This window comes from Stegostoma tigrinum, chromosome 19, assembly GCF_030684315.1.
Source record: "Stegostoma tigrinum isolate sSteTig4 chromosome 19, sSteTig4.hap1, whole genome shotgun sequence".
In the NCBI taxonomy this organism is placed as follows: Eukaryota; Metazoa; Chordata; class Chondrichthyes; order Orectolobiformes; family Stegostomatidae; genus Stegostoma; species Stegostoma tigrinum.
Genome location: NC_081372.1, coordinates 5,033,071 through 5,057,729, shown reverse-complemented (window position 1 = coordinate 5,057,729; position 24,659 = coordinate 5,033,071). Strand labels below are relative to the sequence as shown.

Sequence of the window (24,659 nt, the reverse complement as noted above, 5' to 3'; positions counted from 1 at the left end):
ATTGAAACAGGGCAGGCTCATTGGCCAAATAGTCTGCGTCTGCTCTCATGTTCCGAAGGCCATTCAAGCTTACCATGCTTGTGCCTGCTCTTTGAAAGGGTCACCATAACCCTGCAAACATTTATATTTTACAAAAACCATGTATAACTTGCTTGTAAAAGTTTATGCTTCCATAGCTCTCATGCCCAATATTCTGGGTAGTTAATTCCATGCTGCATCTCCTCTCTGGCTCTTCTACCAACCATCTCAGACATGTGTTCTCTAGATACTGTCCCTGCTGAATTAGTGGAATTACCTTCTTTCCATTATCTTATTCAAACTTTTCATAACTTCAAACACAACTATTAAGTCTCTCCTTGACCACCAACATTTGACGAAGAACAATTTCTCCAGTCCTCACATCTGGCATTACTGTAATAATGCTCTTCTGCAGCCTCACCAAGGTTTATATACAGGAGACAAAATAAAATTCCCAAGAGTATAATGGGCAACGTTAATTTCCCCAATGAGACAACATAAGACAACACAAATTACTCATTTGAACCTTTATTTCCTTATTGAGCTGTCATGTAGATGTTCCAAATTTATTTTTCCCACAGTCCATTTAAAACTTACACAGATCTACTCGTACATCCAAAAAAGTCTTTTTTTAATGTGTTTTGCACTACTGTTACGCAATCACGTGCGCGCTACAACGGTCACAGAAGCGACTGCAGGCAGAATACTGGTCAGTAAAACAAAGCAAGAAGGCAGATACGAAATATATTGACAAGGGTTGAGGGTCTGCTCTGCACTCATTACCAGAGGGCACCTAGAACTACATGTTCATTCAGTCAGCAGTGATTTCAATTTATTACTTCAGTGCACAGTACGTTTTTCAGTATATGACAAACAAATGTTGCACATCAGTGGAATGTAATAAACAAAGCACAACAGGAAACACATTAGGACGCTGAATAATTGCCCACTTCCATCCAAGTTCACCCCCATTCTCTCAAGAGTGTGTGTCAGCCTTTTCCATGTAGTACACATTAGCAGTCATGATTACAGAGAACAATCAGACCACTCAATCCAAATAGATAACCCAACAGGCTACACTGCTAGACTGTGCAGCTTATTGGCTGAGTGTGAGCTCGTCATTCACCCACAGGGAGAGGCCAAGTCAATTAAAGTTACACTGATTCTGTAAAATTCACACTTAGGCTGATAGAGGATGAGATTGATTCAGACTGTATCTATAAGAGTCTGCACACATTTTCAGACTCATGGTTCTAACTTTAGGAAAAAAGTTTAGAAGTATTACTCAGGAAGCCAAAGGAATCACTAACTGCAGATTCCCCCCCCATTCACCCAAAACAGACCATGGTTTCAAGAGCAGGAAGTTACAGGAAGAGGTCTCGGTTTGACAGACAAATTAGATTAGATTACCAAAAAACGTATTAGTTTAGTATCAAAATACGAAAAGCACTTATTCAAATACTGATTAGGATTAAGATGAGATTAGGGAGTTGGAGTTGCTGAAGGTGCCAGTTATTACATCATGTGATTGAGCTTTGTGCAAGTACAAAATGAAAAATTTCAGAAGTTGGCTGCATATGAATCCAAGAAAGGGAAGAAGAGCACAAACTGCTGCAAAAGTACAGATTGTTCCAGTCCCATTTTGGTGCTGGGCAATGGGGAGAGGAGTAGAAGGGGACGTTGGGGAACCCAGGGAAGGGCTAATGAGACAGCACAGCTAATCATGACCAGTGTCAGAGTGTCTCCAAGCTAATGAGAACAGAATAAACAAGGTAGAACTTAGGAAGTGGTCAGGGAGTATCGCAGGGATATAAATGGAGAGGAGGAATTGGTAGCTGGGTGGCAAAGGGGAGATGAGCCTAGTTTGATAGAACTTCAACACATGCAGGTCACCTAGCAGCAAAACCAGCACCTGACTGGGCCACTTTTTGCACACTGTGTTAAGAATGCCTGAACATGAGGAAAGCCACTGCGATTTTCTTCCCTATAGACTTCCATGAGAACTGAAGAACCCCACTGCTACTGCAGAAGTTGGGATAGCCAAGCATTCACCCACATCCCAACCTCCCCCCACCAACAGACACATTTGCAATTATGGTCCCTGCATTTCCCTGAGTATGTGCTCACTGAACAGGGCAGGAGGGTGCAGAGGATGGTGCTTGCAAGACAAAATGTACACTTGGGTAGAAGGAGTGAGGAATGTAAACCCTAGTTCTAAATAGAGAATACAACTCACAAACTGGGAACAATTCAGAAAACACTCTGCCTTCTAGGGTTGATTACTTTAACAAGCAGCAAGCCCCTCACCAAGCTGTGATTGTAGATTACAGTTCTTGCTCATTCCTCTCTTCCTGCCCCTTATCTTTCTCCAGGAAATTCACAGACTAGGTGAGGCAACAGAAGGAATTCTAACCCAAATGTCAGAAGGTTCCACACCAAAATATCCAGCCAGATAAAGCTAACCATTAAAAGCAGAGCAGCTCACAGTTACCCCTGGTGTTAGATTGTCCCCAGCCCCAAGTGTTTTCTCAGTGCATCAGATTGCAGCATGGCGGTGTAAAACTCTGTGCAGGTCAAGGAAATGGTATGCATTGCCTTTTTTTAAAAAAAAGAGGAGCAAGAAAAGGGAAGAGGGACTGGTGGGGCAGTGTTGCCAGACGGGAGCAGGTGAGAGTAAATCAATGAGTTAAGTTGGAAGTGTAACAGATGTTTTAACTCTGCCCATCACAAGGTTCTTGATCTTCACCCTGGTCGTCTGATGTCCACAACTGCAAAATAAAGACAAAAAGAACTATATTAAAAACAAAATCAAAAGAACAACCATACACTGATAAAGACAAAGAAAAAAAATGCTTGTGCACTTAAGATAATTACAGTAAAGCTTCAAATGGAGAAAGGCAGATCCAGTATCAACCGGAAGCAGAGCCTAGCGGGGTAGACAGTACAGCAACTATGGCAGCAGTTTCTGGGTGTAATTGAGGACACAGTACACAGTACAGAGGTTCATACCAAAGAAAGATTATCCGGGGTGGGGAGGCCGGATTTAGACAGCCATGGCTGACAAAGGAAGTCAGGAAATGTATCAAAGAAAAAGAGGACAGCCTATAAAGTGGCCAAGAGCACTGGGAAATCAGAAGATTGGGAAGGCTACAAAAACAAACAGAAGATAACAAAGAGAAAAATAAGGAAGGAGAGGATCGAATATGAAGGTAGGCTAGCCAGTAATATTAAAAATGATAGTAAAAGTTTCTTTCTACACATAAGAAACAAATGAAAGGTAAAAGTAGACATTGGGCCGCTCCAAATTGATGCTGGAAGGCTAGTGATGGGAGATAAGGAAGTAGCTGAAGAACTTAATAAGTACTTTGCGTCAGTCTTCACAGTGGAAGCCATGAGTAGTATCCCAACAATTAGGGAGAGTAAAAAGAGAAAGTGCTAGAAAAGCTAAAAGGTCTAAAAATTCATAAATCTCTTGGCCCAGATGGGCTATTTCCTCAAGTTCTGAGGGAGGTGGCTGAGGAAATAGCAGAGGCTTTGGGGGTGATCTTTCAAAAGTCACTGGAGTCAGGGAAAGTCCCAGATGATTGGAAAATCTCTGTTGTAACCCCCATGTTTAAGAAAAGATCAAGACAAAAGATGGAAAATTATAGGCCGATTAGCCTAACCTCGGTTGTTGGTAAAATTCTAGAATCCATTGTTAAGGATAAGATTTTTAAAATCTTGGAAGTGCAGGGTCAGATTAGAACAAATCAGCATGGGTTTAGTAAGGGGAGGTCATGCCTGACAAAACTGTTAGAATTCTTTGAAGACGTAACAAGTAGGTTAGACCAGGGAAACCCAGTGGATGTTGTCTATCTAGACTTCCAAAAGGCCTTTGATAAGATGCCTCACGGGAGGCTGCTGAGTAAGGTGAGGGCCCATGGTATTCGAGGTGAGCTACTGGCATGGATTGAGGATTGGCTGTCTGACAAAGGCAGAAAGTTGGGATAAAAGGCTCTTTTTCGGAATGGCAACTGGTGACAAGTGGTGTCCCACAGGGTTCAGTGTTGGGGCTGCAGCTGTTCACTTTATATATTAATGATCTGGATGAAGGGACTGGGGGCATGCTGGCAAAGTTTGCCGAAGATACGAAGTTAAGTGGACAGGCAGGTAGCACTGAGGAGGTGGTGAGGCTGCAGAACGATTTGGACAGTTCAGGAGAGTGGTCTAGGAAAAAGCTGATGAAATTCAACGTGAGCAAACGTGAGATGGACTATTTTCTAAATAGTGAGAAATTCATAAAGCTGAAGTACAAAGGGATCTGGGAGTGCTAGTCCAGGATTCTCTAAAGGTTAACTTGCAGGTTGAGTCCGTCATTAAGAAAGCAAATATAATTTTGTCACTTATCTCAAGAGGGTTGGAATATAAAAGCAGCGATGTGCTTCTGAGACTTTGTAAAGCACTAGTTAGGCCCCATTTAGAATACTGGGTCTAGTTTTGGGCCCCACACCTCAGGAAGGTGATACAGCCACTGGAGCATATCCGGAGGAAATCCACATGGATGATCCCTGGAATAGCAGACCTAACATATGATGAGTGGCTGAGGATCCTGGGATTGTATTCATTAGAGTTTAGAAGGTTGAGGGGAGATCTAATAGAACATACAAGATAATGCATGGCTTAGAAAGGGTGGATGCTGGGAGGTTGTTTCCATTTGGCGGGGAGACTAGGACCCGTGGGCACAGCCTTAGAATTAGAAGGGGTAAATTTAAAACGGAAAATGAGGAGACATTTATTCAGCCAGAGAGTGGTGGGCTTGTGGAATTCATTGCAACGGAGTGCAGTGGAGGCCGGAATGTTAAATGTCTTCAAGGCAGAGATTGATAATTTCTTGATCTCTCAAGGAATTAAGGGCTAAGGGGAGAGTGCGGGTAAGTGGAGTTGAAATGCTCATCAGCCATGACTTATAGCAGAGTGGACTCAATGGGCTGAATGTTTTTACTTCCACTCCTATGTCTTATGGTCATTGAGTAATAGGGGAAAAAATAGATATCACTATATTAGTGCTAATGGCAAACTCCTAATGCTATTGCTCAAAACACTTATTAACCACAGCAGTTCAATTTTTTCAATTTCAACTCACTGCCCTTTTATAATCACAAATAATCATCTCATTTGAATTTACATCTTCAAAATATGTCAGCGTACATTCTCGCCACCTTTTTTTGAAGATATTTTCCTGGATGTGAGTTTGCTCGCTGAGCTGGAAGGTTAGTTTTCAGACGTTTCGTCACCATTCTAGGTAACATCATCAGTGAGCCTCCGACAAAGCGCTGGTGTTATGTCCCACTTTCTATTTATCTGGTTAGGTTTCCTTGGGTTGGTGATGTCATTTCCTGTGTTGGTGATGTCATTTCCTGTTCTTTTTCTCAGGGGATGGTAGATTGGCTCCAAATCAATATGTTTGTTGATGGAGTTCCGGTTGGAATGCCATGCTTCTAGGAATTCTTGTGCATGTCTCTGTTTGGCTTATCCTAGGGTGGATGTGTTGTCCCAATCAAAGTGATGTCCTTCCTCATCTGTATGTGAGGATATTAGTGATAGTGGATCATGTCGTTTTGTGGCTAGTTGATGTTCATGTATCCTGGTGGCTAGCTTTCAGCCAGTTTGTCCAATGTAGTGTTTGTCACAGTTCTTGCAAGGTATTTTGTAGATGACGTTCGTTTTGCTTGTTGTCTGTATAGGGTCTTTTAAGCTCATTAGCTGCTGTTTTAGTGTGTTGGTGGGTTGGTGGGTTTGTGGGCTACCCTGATGCCAAGAGATCAGAGTAGTCTGGCAGTCATTTCGGAAATGTCTTTGATGTAGGGGAGAGTGGTTATGGTTTCTGAGCCATTTTGTCTGTCTGTTTGGGTTTGTTGCTGAGGAATCGGTGGACTGTGTTCATTGGGTACCCGTTCTTTACGAATACGCTGTATAGGTTTATAAACTGCACCATTTCCTTGTCCCTCTAACCCACCTGCTATTCTGGGTGACTTTTCTCCCACCTCAACAGTTAGCATACTTCCCTCATGTGTTGTGAATTATTAGTCCAGAAAAATATTCAAATAGCCTCTGTGCCAGTGTAACATCTAATATACAGAGTACCAGGTAAAGCTCATTGGGCTGGACGTAGAATCATGTGGTACAGAAGAGGCCCTTTGGTCCATTGAGCCTGCACTAACAAAAAAAAAACTTAAAATTGGACTAATCCTGTTTTCTTGAACTTCGCCCCAGCCTTCAATGGAATGATATTTCAACTGCTCATCCAAGTACTTTTTAAAAAGGTTGAGAAGTTTCTTGCCTCAACTACACTCCCATGCAGTACATTCCAGAATCCTGTGTGTCTGCGTGATCTCCTCTAAACCTTCTGCCTTACACCTTAAAATTATGTCCCCATGTCAGATATTTTTTAATCAACCAGTTCAGTTCTGCAACAAATGGGACTTGAACCCTGGTCTCCTGGCTCAGAGGTAGGGACCACTCTGCTACAGAGCCTTCATACCCCCTCAATCTTTTATATTTAAATAATCCCCACTTTGCTCTAAAGAAAGACTGGATAAGTTCAGGTTCTTTCCTCAGAGATAAAATACTCCATCCCAGCCAACATCCTGGTGAATCGCCTCTGCACTCCCTCCAGTATAATCACATCCTTCCTGTAGTGCAGTGACCAGAATTGCACACAGTGCATCAACCATGGCCTAGCCAAAGTTTTGTACAGATCCAACATAACCTCCCTGGTCTTATAATCAATGCCATGATCTATCGTATCTGCTTTCATCACCATCCCTGGCAGCATGTTCCAGATTCCTGCTACTCTCTCAAGTAAAAGCTTAGCCTTCACATGTCCTTTGAACTTTTCCCCTCTCACCTTAAATGCATGCCCCCCTGTATTAGACATTTCAACTCAGGGTTGGCAGTCAGAATGTTTTTCCCAATCTATGTAACTCAATTTCAATTTCATACTCTTCTATCAAGTCTCTCCTCAGTCTCCACCACACAGAAAACAATCCAAGTTTTTCTACTCTCTCTTTATAGCTCAGTTTTCTATCATCGCTGTCTGTCTACTGATATGAAGCCAATTTTTGATCCAACTTCCCAGGTTACCCTGGATTCCATGAGCTTTTACTTGCTTTATTGAAATCTATCACAAACTACTGCACTACGGTCATCTATACACATGGTCACCTTCTCAAAAATAATTCGAACATTTGCAAGGCACAACTTCGCTCTGACAAAGCCATGCTGACTATCCATATCAAACCTTGCTCCTCCAAGATTACAGCAATGGTCTCCTTTAGAATTTTGTCCAATAGTTTCCCTATCACAGATGCGAGACTCAATGGACTGGACTTCCCTGGTTTATCTCCACTATCCTTCTTGTAAATGGAACCACATTAGCTGTCCTCCATTTCTCTGGCACCTCTTTAGTGGTCCTTCCTCATCTCCTATAGCAGCTTGGGATACAACTCACTGGCACCTGGGAATCTATTTGTTTTAAATCTGCGAAAACTTTCATTCCCTCCTCTCCCCATGTGGAACTGCTCAGGAAGTTCAGTCCTTCTTCCCAATTTCTGTACCTATGTTCTCCTGAGGGAAGACGGATGTGGAGTATTCACTTAACACTCTACCACAATCCTCCAGCTTCACATACAGATTGCTTCCTTGGTTCCTAAAAGGGCCCAATGCCTTCCCTAGTTATCTTGTTCCCTTTGATATACTTGTACAATCTAGACTTAAAGACTCTTCTTGCTTTTTAAATTTTAAACCTCTAACCATCACTTGCTGCCCATGGAAACCCTATCTTTGTCTTTTCCAGTAAAATCGATGAGTTGGCAAAGAGAGGGAATGGCAGATTGACATACCTGAGCTAAGCAGTACCATCCATCTGCTGTCATTTGTAATGTGGTGTGGTATGAGGTAGTATAGTTCAGATGCAACTACAGTCTATAGGGGGACAATGGAAGTTTGTCAATGAACAAAAGCTACCTGATAGCAGGCGGACAAAAGTAGTTCAGAGTGTAATGTGAGAAGGGTCTGCTGTCAAATTAACACCTTCTGCGCTCAATAGGGAGTTCAACAATTTCAGATTATCACCATTATTCCATTGTGAACAGCATCTATTCGTAGAATTATAGAATTCCTACAGTGCAGAAAGAGGCCATTTGGTCCATTGAGTCAGCATCAACCTTCTGAAGAGCATCCCACCCAGACTTCCGCTTTATCCCTGTAACCCTGCATTTACCATGTGCTAATCCACCTAGCCTACACATATCTGGACGCTATGGACAATTTAACATGACCAATCCACCTAAACTAACTTGGACTGATTCACAAAACCAGAACACCCAGGGGAAACACATGCAGACACGGGGAGAACATGCAAAGTCCACAAAAACACAGTCACCCAGGGCTGGAATCAAATCCCTGGGGCTGTGAGCCAATGTACTAACCACTGAGCCACCATGTCAGTAGAGATTCAACAGTTGTCATTTGCACCTCTCAATCCACTTTTGGTCCCATTACCATTCCCTTTCTGTCATTTAAACTCCCCTGTCTTCATTCCTATCAGAAAGCTTCTCTTTTGCTCTTTATTCGCCTCTCATACCTCCTTAATTTACCTCAGTACTTGTTTAAAATTCGTTAAATCATTAAGTGTTTCCAGATTTCTTAATAGTGCACAGAAAGTATGAAAACCTATACCAATTTATCTCACATTGCCAGTATTTCATACTCAATCCAAAATCTTTAGAAAAATTATATAAGTTACGTACAGAAGGTAATCTCCCTTTTTCAACTAAATGACTGCAATTTAATCCATAGGCGTTTATCCCCTATTGGTCATACGTACAGTTAAATTGTCCCGAAGTAACTGCATAATCAAGGTGCTGTCTTTGTAGGAATCATCAGCCAACTTGTCCAGCTCTGCAATTGCATCATTGAATGCCTGCAAACACAAAGCAAGGGGAAGTTTGTTACCATTGCACGGCAGGCTGCTCTGTACTCATGCAATTGGTTGCGTACGATTGCTATAGAGAAGCAGCCTGGAAAGTCTATAAGACCATACAACATAGGAGTCAGCTGTTGAATGCAAATTTCAGTCGAACAATGTCCTGGGAAAAAGAAAACTCATCACGCAACATGGAAAAACAATGGTTCAACATACCGTCCTGTGAGTTTTAACTAAAAGTCCCTAACATTCTTTCAAATATTTCCTCATTTCCACTGATCCCTGCGATAGACATCCACAACTGCTCTGTTCCTCCAGTTGCCCTTTTTTGCATGCTCTACATTGAGGAAAGATTGCTTCTGGTGCTGAAACTGCAGCAGGAATATTCCTGCACATCAGTAGTTGCAGCAGCTGGGATTTCAAATCCTGGAGCCAAAAGCAAAAAAAAAAAAGAGACAGCGTGGGGATGGGAGGAACAGAGTATGGCTAAGAAAATGGGCAGAGTGCTGAGAATCACTAACTGGTACTGGTCCTGAGATAGTGCCTGGTATGGAATGGCATCGCTATCTCAGGTCCAAACTAGTTCTGGCAACTGTGAATAAGGTAGCGGATGAATACCAAAAGAGATTACAAGTGGGAGATGGTTTATGCAGATTCAGTGAGGGGTGAGTGAGCATGTTTTAAAAAAAAAATCATGGAATGTGGGTGTCCATGCTAGGCCATCATTTATTGCTCATTCTTCACTGCCCTCAGGGGTGGTTAAGTCACATGCACACCAGGCCAGATAAGGACAACTCCGAGGAAGGGTCACTCAACTTGAAACATTAACTTTAATTTCTCTCTACAAATGCAGCCAGGCTTACTGAATTTTTCCAGCAACTTCTGTCTTTGTTTGAGTAAGGTCAGCAGTTTCCTTCCTTAAAGAGATATGTGAACCAGATGGGTTTTTCTGACAGTCAGCAGCAACTTCATGGCTTTCATTAGACTCTTAGTTCAATATTTTTATTGAATTCAAATTCTACCATCTGTCATTGTAGGATTCAAACCCGGTCCCAAGATATTTCCTGGTTTCTGAATGAAAAGTCTGGTGATAATACCACTGGGCCGTCATGGTTCTTTTGCATATACTATAATGACCAGTCCAGAAATTGCATTGTAACTTTTAATGTGTCAGTTAGCAGCTGGTACTATTTAAATTGGCTGCTCAAACTGCTTTTATGTCAAACAGTTTGCTTATCTGTTCCTACCCCGACCTTGCATAAAACAAGTTCAGTAAGAGCACTTTCTCTTTGCCAGACTCCTAGTTAAGACCCCAAATTTAGAATTCTTCGACTTGGACAAATGGCATTTCTGGATTCCTTGGGCAGAAATGAAAGTACAAATATAACATAAATCCCCTTAGGTCAACCTTTACCACCTACTCTGAACTTTATAAGCCAACCTTAAAACGGGAACACAAACCTGCAGCCTGCAATATTCCTGTCAAGGAAATTGTGCAGCACCCTCCAGACTCAGCCGACACCATGTTTTGCAATCAGAAGGTTTGGGTTCAAACACCAATCCTGAATTGAGTGTAAAGACTAGGGTCATGCTGAGACAAAATTCTGTGGTGTTGCTGCACTGTCAGCCCTCCCACGATTAGAAATTTAAGTATGCCACATCACTATTTGCAGAGCAGACTGATCACCATGCACAAAACGGCAAAACTGGTTGTTCAACTTTGTGCTGCTGGTTTGCATACAATGGCTGGGTTCAGTCACAATCCTTCACTTAAAACTGATTTACTACCTCCACAAATGCAAGGTCATCCCAAACTCAACTTCCTGTGTGTACTCTCAATAGGTCCTGATCTTCAACTTTGCTCCATCACTCCTGGCTCGCTGTTTAGTAACGTCTTGATTCTAAAATTCTCATCTTTAATTTCCAGATCCCTTCATGGCCAAAGTTACCAAACCCAGCCCTCCAACTTTTGAGAAGTGTAAAAATATTGGGTAAAGCTATTATGTGGCTCTGATACCCATGCCGTTGACTAACCTACCACCAAGTCCATGAGGTTACTCCAACTTGGATAGCACAATGGTTTGGTCTTAACAGTAGAATTGTGTCCAGATCTGTGTGCCACACTTTAGGCAGGATGTGAAAGCATCACAGAGAATACAGTGACATTCAAGTGAATAATACAAGGGAATAAAGAACTTCAGTTGTGCAGACTAGTTAGAGACATTCAGTTGTTTCCTTGAAGAGGTGGCTTTGGGAGAAATTTGTTCAAGCTATTCAAAATTCTGAAAAGGTCTGGAGAGACTAGGCAGTGATGAAATCTTCAAGCAGGGGGTGCACAAAATCTGGAATGCAAAGCTTGTCAATGTAGTGGAAGCAGCTTCACTCAAGCAAGGGAGAATTAGGTTATTATCGGAGAAAGGAAGACTGCAGAGGGCTGCATGAAATAGATTAGGAAGTGACACTTGGTGACCTTTTCCCACCAAGAGCTAGTACAGACAACTGGCGAAACAGCCTCTGCCTGCCATTAGAAACAGGTCTAATCTGCATAGCGAGACAGAAACATGCAATGGGATCAGAGAGGCCGAGGTTTTTTTTTGTAGGACGTAGCAGGGCCGAGTGAAGAGTGAGGTTAGTAAGGAGGAGGTGTTATCAATTCTAGAAAGTGTGAAGGTAGATAAATCCCCTGGGCCTGATGGGATTTTTCCGAGGATTGTCTGGGAAGCTAGGGACGAGGTGGCGGAGCCGTTGGCCTTGATCTTTGAGTCCTCATTGTCTACAGGTTTAGTACCAGAGGACTGGAGGATTGCAAATGTTGTGCCCTTGTTCAAGAAGGGCAGTAGGGATGACCCAGATAATTATAGACCTGTGAGCCTTATGTCTGTTGTAGGATAAATTTTGGAAAGGATTATAAGAGATAGGATTTATAATCATCTAGCAAGCAACAACTTGATTGGAGATAGTCAGCATGGATTCGTCAAGGGCAGGTCGTGTCTCACAAACGTCTGAGTTTTTTGAGAAGGTGACCAAGCATGGCTGCACTTGGAGTATTGTGTACAGTTCTGGTCACAGCATTATAAGAAGGATGTGGACGCTTTGGAAAGGGTGCAGAGGAGATTTACTAGGATGTTGCCTGGTATGGAGGGAAGGTCTTACAAGGAAAGGCTGAGGGACTCGAGGCTGTTTTCATTAGAGAGAAGGTGGTTCAGAGGTGACTTAATTGAAACATATAAAATAATCAGAGGGTTAGATAGGGAGAGCCTTTTTCATAGGATGGTGACGGCGAGCACGAGGGGGCATAGCTTTAAATTGAGGGGTGAAAGATATAGGACAGATGTCAGAGGTAGTTTCTTTACCCAGAGAGTAGTAAGGGAATGGAACGCTTTGCCTGCAACGGTAGTAGATTTGCCAACTTTAGGTACATTTAAGTCGTCATTGGACAAGCATATGGACGTACATGGAATAGTGTAGGTTAGATGGGCTGGAGATCGGTATGACAGGTCGGCACAACTTCAAGGCCTGAAGGGCCTGTACTATGCTGTAATGTTCTATGTAGATGAGGGATCAGGAGTTGACATGGTGTACATGGACTTCAGTAAAGCCTTTGATAAGGTTCCACATGGTAGGCTATTGGAGAAAATATAGACGCACGGGATTGAGGGAGATTTAGCAGTTTGGATTAGAAACTGGCTTTCTGTAAGAAGGCAATGAGTGGTGGTTGATGGAAAATATTCAGCCTGGAATCCGGTGCCTCAAGGATCTGTTTTGGGACCACTGCTGTTTGTCATTTATAAAAATGACATGGACGCAGACATAGGTGGATGGGTTAGTAAGTTTGCAGATGACACTAAAGTCGGCGGAGTGGTGGACAGTGTGGAAGAATGTTGCAGGTTGCAGGGAGACTTGGACAAACTGCAGAATTGGGCCGAAAGGTGGCAAATGGAGTTTAATATGGATAAACGTGAGGTGATTCACTTTGAGAGGAATAATAGGAAGGCAGAATACCAGGTCAACGGAAAGATTCTTGGTAGTGTGGATATGCAGAGGGATCTTGATGTCCGGATCCTTGAAAGTTGCCACCCAGGTTGATAGTGCTGTTAAAAAGGCTTACGGTGTGTTAGGTTCTATTGGTAGAGGGATTGAGTTCCAGAGCCGTGATGTCATGCTGCAACTGTATGAAACGCTAGTGCGGCCTCATTTGGAATATTGCGTACAGTTCTGGTCGCCCCATTACAGGAAGGATTGGAAGTATTGGCAAAGGTGCAGAGGAGATTTACCAGGATGTTGCCTAGTCTGGAGCACAGGCCCTATGAAGAAAGGCTGAGGGATTTGGGTCTGTTCTCATTGGAGAGAAGGAGGCATAGAGGGGATTTAATAGAGACATACAAGATGATCAGAGGATTAGATAGGGTGGACAGTCAGAGTCTTTTCCCAAGGATGATGACTTCAGCTTGTACAAGGGGGCATAGCTACAAATTGAGAGTGATAGATTTAAGACAGATGTCAGAGGAAGGTTCTTTACTCAGAGAGTGGTAAGGGCGTGAAACACCCTGCCTGCCAATGTAGTTAACTCAGCCACATTAGGGGCATTTAAACAGTCCTTGGATAAGCATATGGATGCTGACGGGATAGTGTAGGGGGAGGGGCTTAGATTAGTTCACAGGTTGGCACAACATCGAGGGCTGAAGGGCCTGTTCTGCGCTGTATTGTTCTATGTCCTAAGACCTATGGTTGAATGAATCCACGAGATCATCTATCGACACACTAATTGTGAGAAGGGCTCTGATGAGAGCTGGGAGATAGTGGCGCAATGTTGTATCGTAAAAAACTTCTGAGTATTCACTTACTGACGTAGCCAGAGTGCAGGCCTGTCCAGGATCATTCAGGATCTCATAATAGAACACGGAGAAGTTGAGAGCCAGGCCAAGTCGGATGGGATGTGTTGGTTCCATTTCGGTCTTACTGATTTCCAATGCTGTCTTATAGGCTTCCTGCGAGCTTTCCACCGTAGCTTTGAGAAGGAGGAGAAGTTATGGCTGTAGTCGACACTAAGACGTGTGCGCACGCGCACACACACACACAGAGCAGAAATTACAAATGTTTACATTGCAACTGCTTATTGCAAACAAATGTCTCTTCAACATTGCATGTTCACTCACCTCAACTGGTCCATCATAGAGTTTATGCATCATAGCCCATTTTGTTTCTCTGTCATGCCCTTCAACATGTTTCTTCTTCACTTGTCTACCTAGATCTCACATCCACACAATTCACCCCAACTATCGAGGCAAACACCTCACCTCCTAACTCCCTAAAGCCTGTCCACCATCTACAAGGCACAAGTCTGGAGTGTGATGGGATACTCCCCACTTGCCTGGATGGTGCAGCTTCAACAACACTCAAGAAGCTCGACACCGTCCAGGACAAAGCAGCCTTCTTGATTGATGCTCCATCCACAACCTACAACATGCACAGCAGCAACAGTGTGTGTCATCTAGAAGATACACTGCAGGAATTCATCAACGTTTCTTGGAGAGCACCTTCCAAACCCACCACCTCAACATCTAGAAGGACAAGAGCACCAGATGCATGGGAACAATACTGCCTGCAAGTTTCCCTCCAACACTATAGTGTCTCAGAACCATACCACCATTCCTGCAGCATCCCTAGGGCAAGATCCTGAATTCCCTAACAGCTTGGTGGATCCAGTACAGCCTGCGTACTGATGTGGTCAAAGTAGCACATTGCCATCAAGTTAATTTAGATATGGACAATAAAATGTCAGCCTAGCCAGTGACACCCATAGCCCATGAATAAATATATTTTAAAAAATTACAATGCTCTTTTTTCTGCAACTTGGGGCCTTTTGTTACATTTATTTAGCATATTCAATGTAAGTTGTTATTATTCCAGTGAGTTGAACGTCTCACTTCTAAGAAGTAGTACGAGTTTCAAACAAGGATAGGAGAAAACAAAACCAAATGTTTGGGGCCCAACTATTATTAGTTGGTCTCGATTCTAAAATTTGACACGATGCTTTTTGTGTCTTCTTGTAACTATATGTTGTGGGCTTTTTGCCACGAGCAGTACTTACAGGAAATAACAGCTTCTTCAATGACAGAAAGTAATTCATATGTAAATTCACATAACATGCAAAACAAGAAAGGGCAATGACAAGATGGAATGACACATAAACTCTTAAATTACTAAAACTAGGATTCTTCAAAAATATACAAATATCAACTTCTTCATACATCCTTTGACTGCTCTTTCAACCCTTCAGTGATATTTGTATTCTTAAGCATAGATATTAGTAACTGTTGAACCACAGATGGATTCAGTGCAATAGTCTGTTTGACTTATAGGTGGACACTGTTGATAAGCTATGCTGCAATGGGAGTTGGCACATATGAGTTTAGCTCTCTGAACATACCTTTCTTTTTGTCTTCACTTGCAACCTCAGAGAGGTATCTGTAATAGTCTCCCTTCATTTTCAGATAGAAGACCTTGCTTGTAGCCTGGGTTGTTTTGGCAATTAAGTACTTGTCCAGAAGACTCTGGATGAAAAATGAACAAAGGTGCCAAGTAATAAAAAAATACACACATTCGCAACTGTGTTAGTAGAACTAAGAGTTTCTCTGAGTTACTACGTAGACACTGCTCTTGTCTTCTCTTTCACCCTCTGTAAACTTGATCTCATCATAATTACTGTCCATATCCTGACTGACACTAAGGGTGGAATTTTTCCATTTTTGAATTCCGTCCAATGAAAGGTTAAAATCTTGAGAACTTGGGAGTGTCACAGAAGAAGCCACAGATTCTGAGCAAGGGTACTAGCCTGAAACGTCAACTTTCCTGCTTCTCTGGTGCTACCCGTCTTGCTGTGTTCCTCCAACTCCACACTTATCTCACACATTCGCAAGCGCTATTTTGAGTTAGAAGAATCAGTAACTACTGCAAAAAAAAAAATCAGAGTTCTGGTAAAGTTTTAATGTTGAATGATGCTCGTTTGCCTTGGGTTAGCAAATCTGTAGTCGCCATTTAAATACATATATACATTTTCTAAAAAATTCATTTGTGGGATTTGGGCATTGCTGACCAGCCAGCATTTGTTACCCGTCCCTAGGTGTCCTTGAGAAGTTAGTGGTGAGCGGTCTTCTTGAACTGCTGCGGTCCATCTGCTATGGGTTGACCCACAATGCCATCAGGGAAGGAATTCCAGGGTTTTGACTCCGTGACAGTGAAGGAACAGTGATATTTCCAAGTCAGGATGGTGAATGGCTTGGAGAAGTTGAATACCATAGTGTTTCCACATATCTGCTGCCTTTGTCCTCCTAGATGGAAGTGGTTGTGGGTTTGGCAGGTGTTGGCTGAGAACCTTTATTAAATTTCTGCAATATATCTTGTAGACAGTACATGCTGCTGCTACTAAACGCCGCTAGTGCAGACTGCGGATGCTTGTGGATGTAGTGCCAATCAAACTGTCTGCTTTGTTCTGAAGGTATCAAGCTTCTTAAGTGTTGTAGGAACTGCACTCATCAAGGCAAGTGGGGAGTGTTCTGACTTGTGTCTTTTAGATGGTGGACAGGTTTTGGAGTCAGATAGCAAGTTACTTGCCACAGTATTCCTTGTATTTTTTTCCCTTTATTCTCCTGTGGGATTTGGGCGTTGCTGGCAAGGCCCTTCCTAAATGTCCCTGAACAGAGTGGCCTGCAAAGCTATTTATTGTTACAGGTTATATGTAGGCAAGGCTGGATAAGGAGAACAGATTTCCTTCCCGAAAAGTACATTAATGAATCAGATGCACTTTTTCGACAAGTGGTGATAATGGTCATGGTTACCATTACTGACACTAGCTTTAACAAAGCATCATCTGAAAAAGCAAATTAAATGGATATTGGGTCAACTGTTTAGCGTGGAACAGGCAAGGCTGACCTTTTAATTAGTGAGCAAGGTGGACATTCATACTAAGTCATTTTTCTGGCGATATTCAAATTTATTCCATTCAATTTACCACTGTCGAATTTCAACTCTCAACCTCTGCTCATCACTTCAGTGTCACGACCACAATATTGGCCAGTGGTTCCACATGGGTTATATGGGGAATGTGAATCCAGTGGTTCAATCACCTCAAAGCACACTCTCCTGCACACTCCAACCTAAATAAAACAAAGCCTAACTGGAGCAATGAATGTTTCACAGATAGACGTGGTTCAGTTTCCTCCATAACATAACAAGGAAACAAAACAAATATGTTTGTTAGAGAATGTCGTTGCATGAATCTCAGAAATGATCCACTGGAATTAGTTAGTTAAAAAAGGTACATTTTGTTTTTATGGTATTAATATTCATGGGGCATACAATGGATTTCAGCAATCTTTCAATTATTGAACATCTACTGGTTTTCCCTTATTAATTCATTTGTTATATCCTCAAAAACTTTGGCACATCTGTCAAATATGATTTCCCTTTCGCAAAGCTATGTTGACTTTTTGATTGTGCTAGTTTTTCTAAATGCCCTGCTATTTATTCCTTATAACGCACACTAGCTTCTTCCCCATGACAGATGCTAGGCTATCTGGTTGAGTTTCTGGTTTTCAGTCTTCAGTTTCCATACGTTAACAGGAGCATCTCAATCAGCAGTTTTCAAATCTGCTGGAACCCTGTGGAATCCAGGAAGTGCTGGTATAATTTGATCAATACCTCCCCATATCTATTCAAAAGATCAACCCTTCAATTCTGGCTTCTAGTTCCTCCCTTTTGTTCGCAGTGCACAGCCCCGCAAAGCATGTGGTGTTGAGCAGTTGCTCTGATTGTCTATTCAGGGCCGGTAGTGCTGATACATTAGGTGAAAAGGCAAGTCTTGACTGTGTCAAGAGGGATATAAATTAGGTAAATGGACAAAAACTTGGTAGATGGAATGTAATGTGGGAAAATGTGAGGGAACATATCATGCCTGGACTAGCTTTTTAAAAGGAACTATTTACAAAACCCTACTCAAGAGTTTATTTTGGATAAATGTGACATATTGCATTTTAGTAAAACAAAGACAAAACATATACAATTAAAAGTAGGGCTTTGAGCAGTGTAGTAGAAGAGACAGAGCTTGGGGTTCAGGTTGCCAATGCTTTGAAGTTTGCATTACATACAGATAAAGGTGGTTAAAGGAGGCATTTAGATTGCTTGCCTTCATTGTTCAAACCTTTGAGTACTGGAGTTCGGATATTATGATGAGGTTGTACAGGACTTTGGTGAAGCCTGTCCTGGAGTACAGTGTCCAGTTCTGGTCTCCCTATTTTAAAGAAGGATACTAAGCTGGAAAGGGTTCAGAAGAGAGTTAGGATGTGGTTAGGAATGAAGGGTTTGAGTTATAAGGAAAGGCTGGATTGGCTAGGACTTGTTTCACTGGAGCGTAGGAGGTTGAGAGGAGACCTTAGAAGTTTGTAAAATCACAAGGGATATAGATAAGGTGAACGGCAAGTGTCTTATCTGTTGGGTGGGGGAATTTCAAAACTAGGGGACACGTTTTTAAAGGTGATGGGAGAAAGATTTTATAAAAAGACTGGAGTCCGTCATATGTGGAATGAATCTCCAGAACAAGTGGTAGATGCGGGTCCAGTTACTACATTTAAAAGACATTTGGATAAGTACATGAATAAAGAAACGTTCGGAAGGTTATGGGTCAAGGACATGCAGGTGGGACTAGTTTAGTTTGAGATTATGGTTGGCATGGACTGGTTAGGCCAAAGGGTCTGTTTCTGTGTTCTGTATGGCTTTGTAACAGCCCCTCTAAGCTGCATGGTTGCATATGTACATTACATTTGGAAATCTGTAACACAGGGTACAAAACAGCAGTCCATAAACAACGTTCCCTTTGATACATGACCACACACATCTTAAAAAAAAGGGAATGTCGGTCTTATTCCCCAAATCCTTACTCCCTAGATCTGCATATTTCCCCTGTTTTTCAAGTATGTCTTCAACTCCCTTTTGAATTACCAGTCACATAAGCGGTTTGCAAAGCCTCACCAGCACATTGTTGCAGATGTCCCGCAGCTCACCCTCTATTTTCTCTCGGTACATTTTGACCATCTGCTGCTTCCTTTCACTGTTTTCAGTCTTCTGCTCTATGCTGGAGATGACCCGCCAGGATGACCGACGGGCTCCAACTACGTTCTTGAAGGCGACAGACAGTAGGTTCCTTTCCTCACTGGAGAGTTCATCACCTTTCTCCGTGACAGTTTTCATGCAGTGTGCCATGTCATCATAGCGCTCCGCCTGCTCAGCAAGCCTTGCTTTTTCAATCAGGTCAGCAGTTTCCATCTTCAGGACTGCATGTAAAGAAGAGGATATCTTTAACAATAATGCTGTGTGTAGTTCATATTGCATAACACAGAAACACTGGTCTAAAAAAAAGTGTTTAAAATCAAAATTACAAAGGGGTACTTGAATTGAGAAGTTTGAGGCAAAGAAAACAAGCTGCAGCTCTTGTTGCTGAAAATCAGAACTGGGGCATTCAGGAAAGAATTTAAAGAAGTATCTATTGCTTCATATAAATGGTGGAACATTCCCCACTCAGGGAAAAAAAAACTGGAGATGCAAACTCATTTAATCATATTAAACCCAGTTAGCCAACAGTATTAAGGAATATGAAATAAGGTTAATAAATGGAGCAAGGTCTGATCTCAGTGAATGGCAGACCTGGTTAGTGCAGCTGTGATTCCCAGTGGGGTTGCTGGGGCTGACAGTTTATAATTCCAAAGGGAATTAATGGGAATAGTGGTGCCGTGATCCATGATGGAGTTGGGTGTGCGAGAAAAATCTGTGAATCCTGCTAGGATTAGTTGGGTTGTAATACTGGGTGGTTAATGGTTCAGATTTCAAGAACTTGGTATTATTTTTGAAATGCAATACAGATCCAGGAAGACTGTCAAAGGCCTTCTGGCTATTTTCTGAGTTTTCACATTTTCATTACTACCCACTAACACGAAATATTATCTTGCACTATTATACCTGCCAATCTAATATGAAAGGGATGTATTGTTTTAAGAGTTGAGTCCATGTGTGCTTACATTAACTGAGTCCACTGAATGAATCACAACATATAATTGTGCAGACAGTGCACAGAAGTCTGGAGCAAAAATTAAAAACAAGTCAAAACAAATGGATGAATCAGCTGGAAGTATTTAATGCGCTAGGATTAAGAATGGAATGATATATAGAGACAAGTAAATGTGAAGTAGGAAGTTTCAGCAAAGAGATTAGGATTAGTTTAGATTTAGTGCTCCTAGGAACTATTTGAAGAGTAGAGCAACTCTCCCAGGATTCCAGCCAACATTCGGCCCTACATCAACTTCAACAGAAAACTGATGATTTATCTCATTCCTACACATCAGATCTTACTTTGCATAAATTGGCTATTGGATGCACTAAATGACACAATGACCGTAAGAAATGCAAGGTGACTGTTGTGAAGTCTTTTAGTAAATTCCCCTGTTCTCCAAAAGGATAGGGCATGATGAGAGACAGGCTCGAAAACAATATGAACTGTGATTCCTCAGTATTCTAGAATTGAGCTTGTGAATACAAGTAAAGATTTTTTTTGGCCAAATTTGTTGTGCGTGCTGTATGATGGTAAAAGCACATCATGTGACCAAATAAACAACCAAGAACAGAAATAATGACCTCCTTAGGAAACAATGAATTAAACATTAAAATTTCACACCATCTAGCACAAACCACTGCAGCAAATAGTGAGATATGCAACTTTAAATAAAAAGAGCAATTCAATATTAGAAAAGGAACAGTTTGAGGGAATTGATCAGGAATGGAGTTGTACTCAATGAAACCTCAATTGAGGTAGCTGCACAATACCTGCAGCACACATATAGCAAGTGCAAAACAAGAACTTCCTGGTGCAGTTTATAAGAAACAAACACTGACGATACAGGAAAAAAAAACAATCAGGATCCAACTACAGCAACATCTGTTGAAATAAAAAGTACATAACGTAAAGTGTAGAATGAATACAGAAGCCTAAGTTTTTTTTAAAAAGTGCAGAAAGGCACAGAGAAAACCAGAACAGTCAGACAGGATTTCACACACTAAATAATCACCTCTGTCGGACACTAATACCAATGCCAACACTGTAGGAGGCTCCACAGCAAATGATTTTGAATTACTCATGCAGACACTAAGCCAATAGATTCCCTGGGCAGGTTATATCTGAATAAGTGGCCAAGCAACTACAAAAAGATCCAAACAACTCATTCAGACAGACAAAGGAACAGGGTGTCACAATTATGGAGAGAAAAATCAGACCACTTATTTGAAAGAGATTTTTGAAAACTGCAGGGAGGTATTAAAGAAAGGGAAACAGTGCAGATTCACCAGACTGATACCACAGCTTATAGAATTACATTAATAGTGCAAGTTGCATAAACCTGGCTTGCATTCCTTTTGGTTTGAAGCACTGAGGGGTGATCTAATTGATGTCTTTAAAAAGTGATAATAGTAGATGAACAGAAATTATTTTCTCTAGTGGGAATAATGGGGTGCAAGTCTAAAATTTCATACAAGTAGTAGTAAAAGGATTGAATTCACTCCCCTATTAAGTTGTGGATTGGGGGTGGGAGTGGTTACTTGAAATTTTCACAGCTGAAACTAAATTTTATTTGCTTTTCCAGGGTATTAAAACATATCAGCGGAACACGTTTCACCAGTCTGATGTTGACTCCTGTGAACTTTTATTCCATTTATCTTTCATTTCATATCCCTGCAAAGCCCTTATTTTGTTGCTCTCTTTCTTGAAAGTGCTAAGTGCCACATAGGAGGTGAATTCCGGATAAATGCAAAAACATTTATTCCTGTGCTTGCTTCTCCACCCTTCCTTGTAATCTGGCAAACACCTTCTCAAGCTGATATTACATTCACATCATGACCAGATCTGACTGGAATAATACTCTAATTGTACCTTCAGCGCAGTCATACATTTCAGTTTAACTTAATAGTAGGCACATGGATTTTTTTTTAAAACCCTTCTACAGAGTTTTGGGCACTAAAGGAAGCAAAATGGAGACTTCAGCTTCCAAGAATTTATTGGACAATTAGACAAAGATAAACAGAAACAAAATCGTTCCCATTTTGAAATTATACATTTTATGTTTATATTTCCTGTGTTTACCTGTGCAGTTTCCACAAAGGTGGTGATAGTCAGAATTTTCAATCATGTCCATGCACAAATTCTAGCCTCATACTCTAGTGCAGCTCTGACGAAATGCTGGATAGTCAAATGCACTGTACTGCAGATGAGATGTTACACCGAAGCTGCTCCTCTGTATTCTCAGGTGGATGCAAAAGATCTTGAGCGCTGCTTGAACAGCAGCAAGAGAGTTCTCCCCTGTACAGTGGTCACAGTCAACTTCATTCTTTCAAATTCTGTTTTCTTCTGCCTGGACCTCAAGGTCCATCTGTGGCAGGCACTTCTGAAACTGGAAGTCAATTTTGGGAGTGGTGTCAACACACGGATCAGCACATGCAGAACCTTGGAGCAGTTGCAGAGCTCAGAGGGACCATTGCTGGTCAATATTTTAACTTTCACACAACTTTACTAAAACAAAAAGAAATTTTATCCAATCACTCAACACCATTTGTGAGCTTTTGCTGTAAACTGGAAGCCACATTTCCATATTGACATGGTGACTACGTTTTCAAAGTAGTACAGTGGCTTCAATGACCTGTGGTTATGAAATGATCTATAAACATCAGTATTGTCTTTCTTCAGTCACTTAGTTCCTAGTGATTTGCAAATTTTACTGTGTTTTGGTTCAAGCATTTTATTTTTATCTCAATCCCTCAATAATTTAAAAAGGTGAACTGACTGATCACTTGAGTCATTAGCAGAGTAACTATGTTTGGGTGGGTCATTTTTTAATCCTGAAGGTGCTTTGCTCATGCTCACAAACTCATGTTTGTGAGTCATAGCAAGGAAAGTGGCAGGTCTTTAGGGAGGTGCTGAATGCAAGTAGAATATGCATCAAAAATTAAACTCAGACCAAGATTAAAGGGGGAGAAGTACTGGAGGAAGCCACAGGGCACAGCAGTTGTTAGGAGATTGGCTTCAGCTCTGGAGGTTAGGCTTGAATCCAGACCAGATGGTTGGTACTGAAGTCTCTTTTTAATTGACTGTAGCACAGGAGGCCATTCACCCCTTCGTGCTTGTAATGACACTCTTTGAAAGGACCAACTAATACCACACATCTGTTCTCTTTTCACGCCCTGTAATTATTTCCTTCAAGGACTCATCTAACTCCCTGATATCAATAATGAGCATTAATTCACAAAAATCAAGGTGCATAGCATTTTTTGTTTGCCAGTTTAACACGTTTGCCAGGAGCTCAGTCTAGCTGATGAGACTGGAAAAAGAACACAAGCAGGAATAGGCAAAATGGCCTCTCGAGTTCTTTCCTGCCACTAAAATCAGAACTTGGCCTCGTTTCCTCTTAAGCTTGCTAGCTCCATTCCCACTGCCCGCTGTGGGTGGAGAATTCCAAATTTTACCAGGACCTTTGGAATTCCTCCTGAACTGTTTTAAATGCCTTCTCATTTTTAAATTGTTTTCCCAAGTTTCTGACATCCTCTCAAAAGGAAAGTATCCTCTCAACATCTACCCTGCCAACTGTCTCATAAGAACACAGGACTGAAGTGGGATTAAACCATTTGGCCCAATGACCTTGGACTGCTATTCAATTAGATCATGGCAGATACGGCTATATTTTTAGCTTCACTTTCCAACTTGTCTTTCATGACCCTGGACTATCAATGTAGACAAGTCCATAAGGGATAGGAGCAGGAGTAGGAAATTTGGCCCATCAGGTCTGCTCCACCATTCAATCAAAATCCTGGCCGGTCCACCCCAACAAGCCCCCTACAAATCTGCACATTTCAGTAAGGTCTCCTCTCATCCTTCTAAAATTCACTAAGTCCAGGCCAAAGCTACTCAATGTCTCCTCAAACAAGCATCGCTCCAGACCTGGACTCAACCTTCTGCTTCCAATCCAGTATATCATTCTTTAGATAAGGTGACCAACATCATTCACAGTTCCAGCTATGTTCTGATGACTGCATTGTATAATTTTAGCGAGAATTTCCCCATTTCTGATGCTCCATTCACTTATTGTCTCCACTGTTTTTGGGAAGAGAATTTCACACTCAGCTGGCCCTTTGACAGAAAGCAAAATTCTCAACCATCTTAAAAGAAAATGCTTCTTAAACAACACCCTTCAGTTTGCCAAAGAGGAAGTATCCTTGCTATACACCCTATCCAGTCCCATCAAGATCTTACATGTTTCAATAAGATCGCCTCACTCTTCTAAACTCCAATGGATTTAGGTTGAACAGGTTAGACGTTTTTTAGACAAACCCTTCTTCTCAGGAATGAGTTGAGTCAATTATGCACCTTCTCAAATAAACAGATCCAATCTGTACATGGTATGTAAATTGTGGTCTCACCAACACCTTATACAGCAGCAGTAAAATTCCCTAACTTTTACTTTTTTCCATTTTTGTTGCAAGATACAACATCTTGAATAATAATTTCATTAGTCCAAACACAAATGAGTTATAGGCCAATCCTGCTTAACTTATTCCTCAGAAGACAATCCCTTTGCCCCAAGAATCA

General features: G+C 41.6%; 1 protein-coding gene across 6 annotated transcripts in view; it reads right to left on the bottom strand.

The window, feature by feature from the left end:
* Positions 1-530: 530 nt before the first annotated feature.
* The window catches only part of LOC125461332 (14-3-3 protein beta/alpha-1-like), a 34,161-nt gene continuing 10,032 nt past the window's right edge, over positions 531-24,659 (bottom strand). For 5 of the 6 annotated variants that reach the window (XM_048549982.2, XM_048549985.2, XM_048549983.2 and 2 more), the window contains exons 2-6: positions 19,010-19,311; positions 15,414-15,537; positions 13,828-13,991; positions 8,885-8,980; positions 531-2,786 (exon numbers count right to left, since the gene is read on the bottom strand). In XM_048549982.2, coding sequence (XP_048405939.1) covers positions 2,730-2,786; positions 8,885-8,980; positions 13,828-13,991; positions 15,414-15,537; positions 19,010-19,303 — 735 coding nt within the window. In that variant the 5' untranslated portion in view covers positions 19,304-19,311 and the 3' untranslated portion in view covers positions 531-2,729. Of the gene's footprint in view, positions 2,787-8,884; positions 8,981-13,827; positions 13,992-15,413; positions 15,538-19,009; positions 19,312-22,163; positions 22,283-24,659 lie in introns of those variants that run through there. The other variant, XM_048549981.2, reaches the window with a different exon arrangement.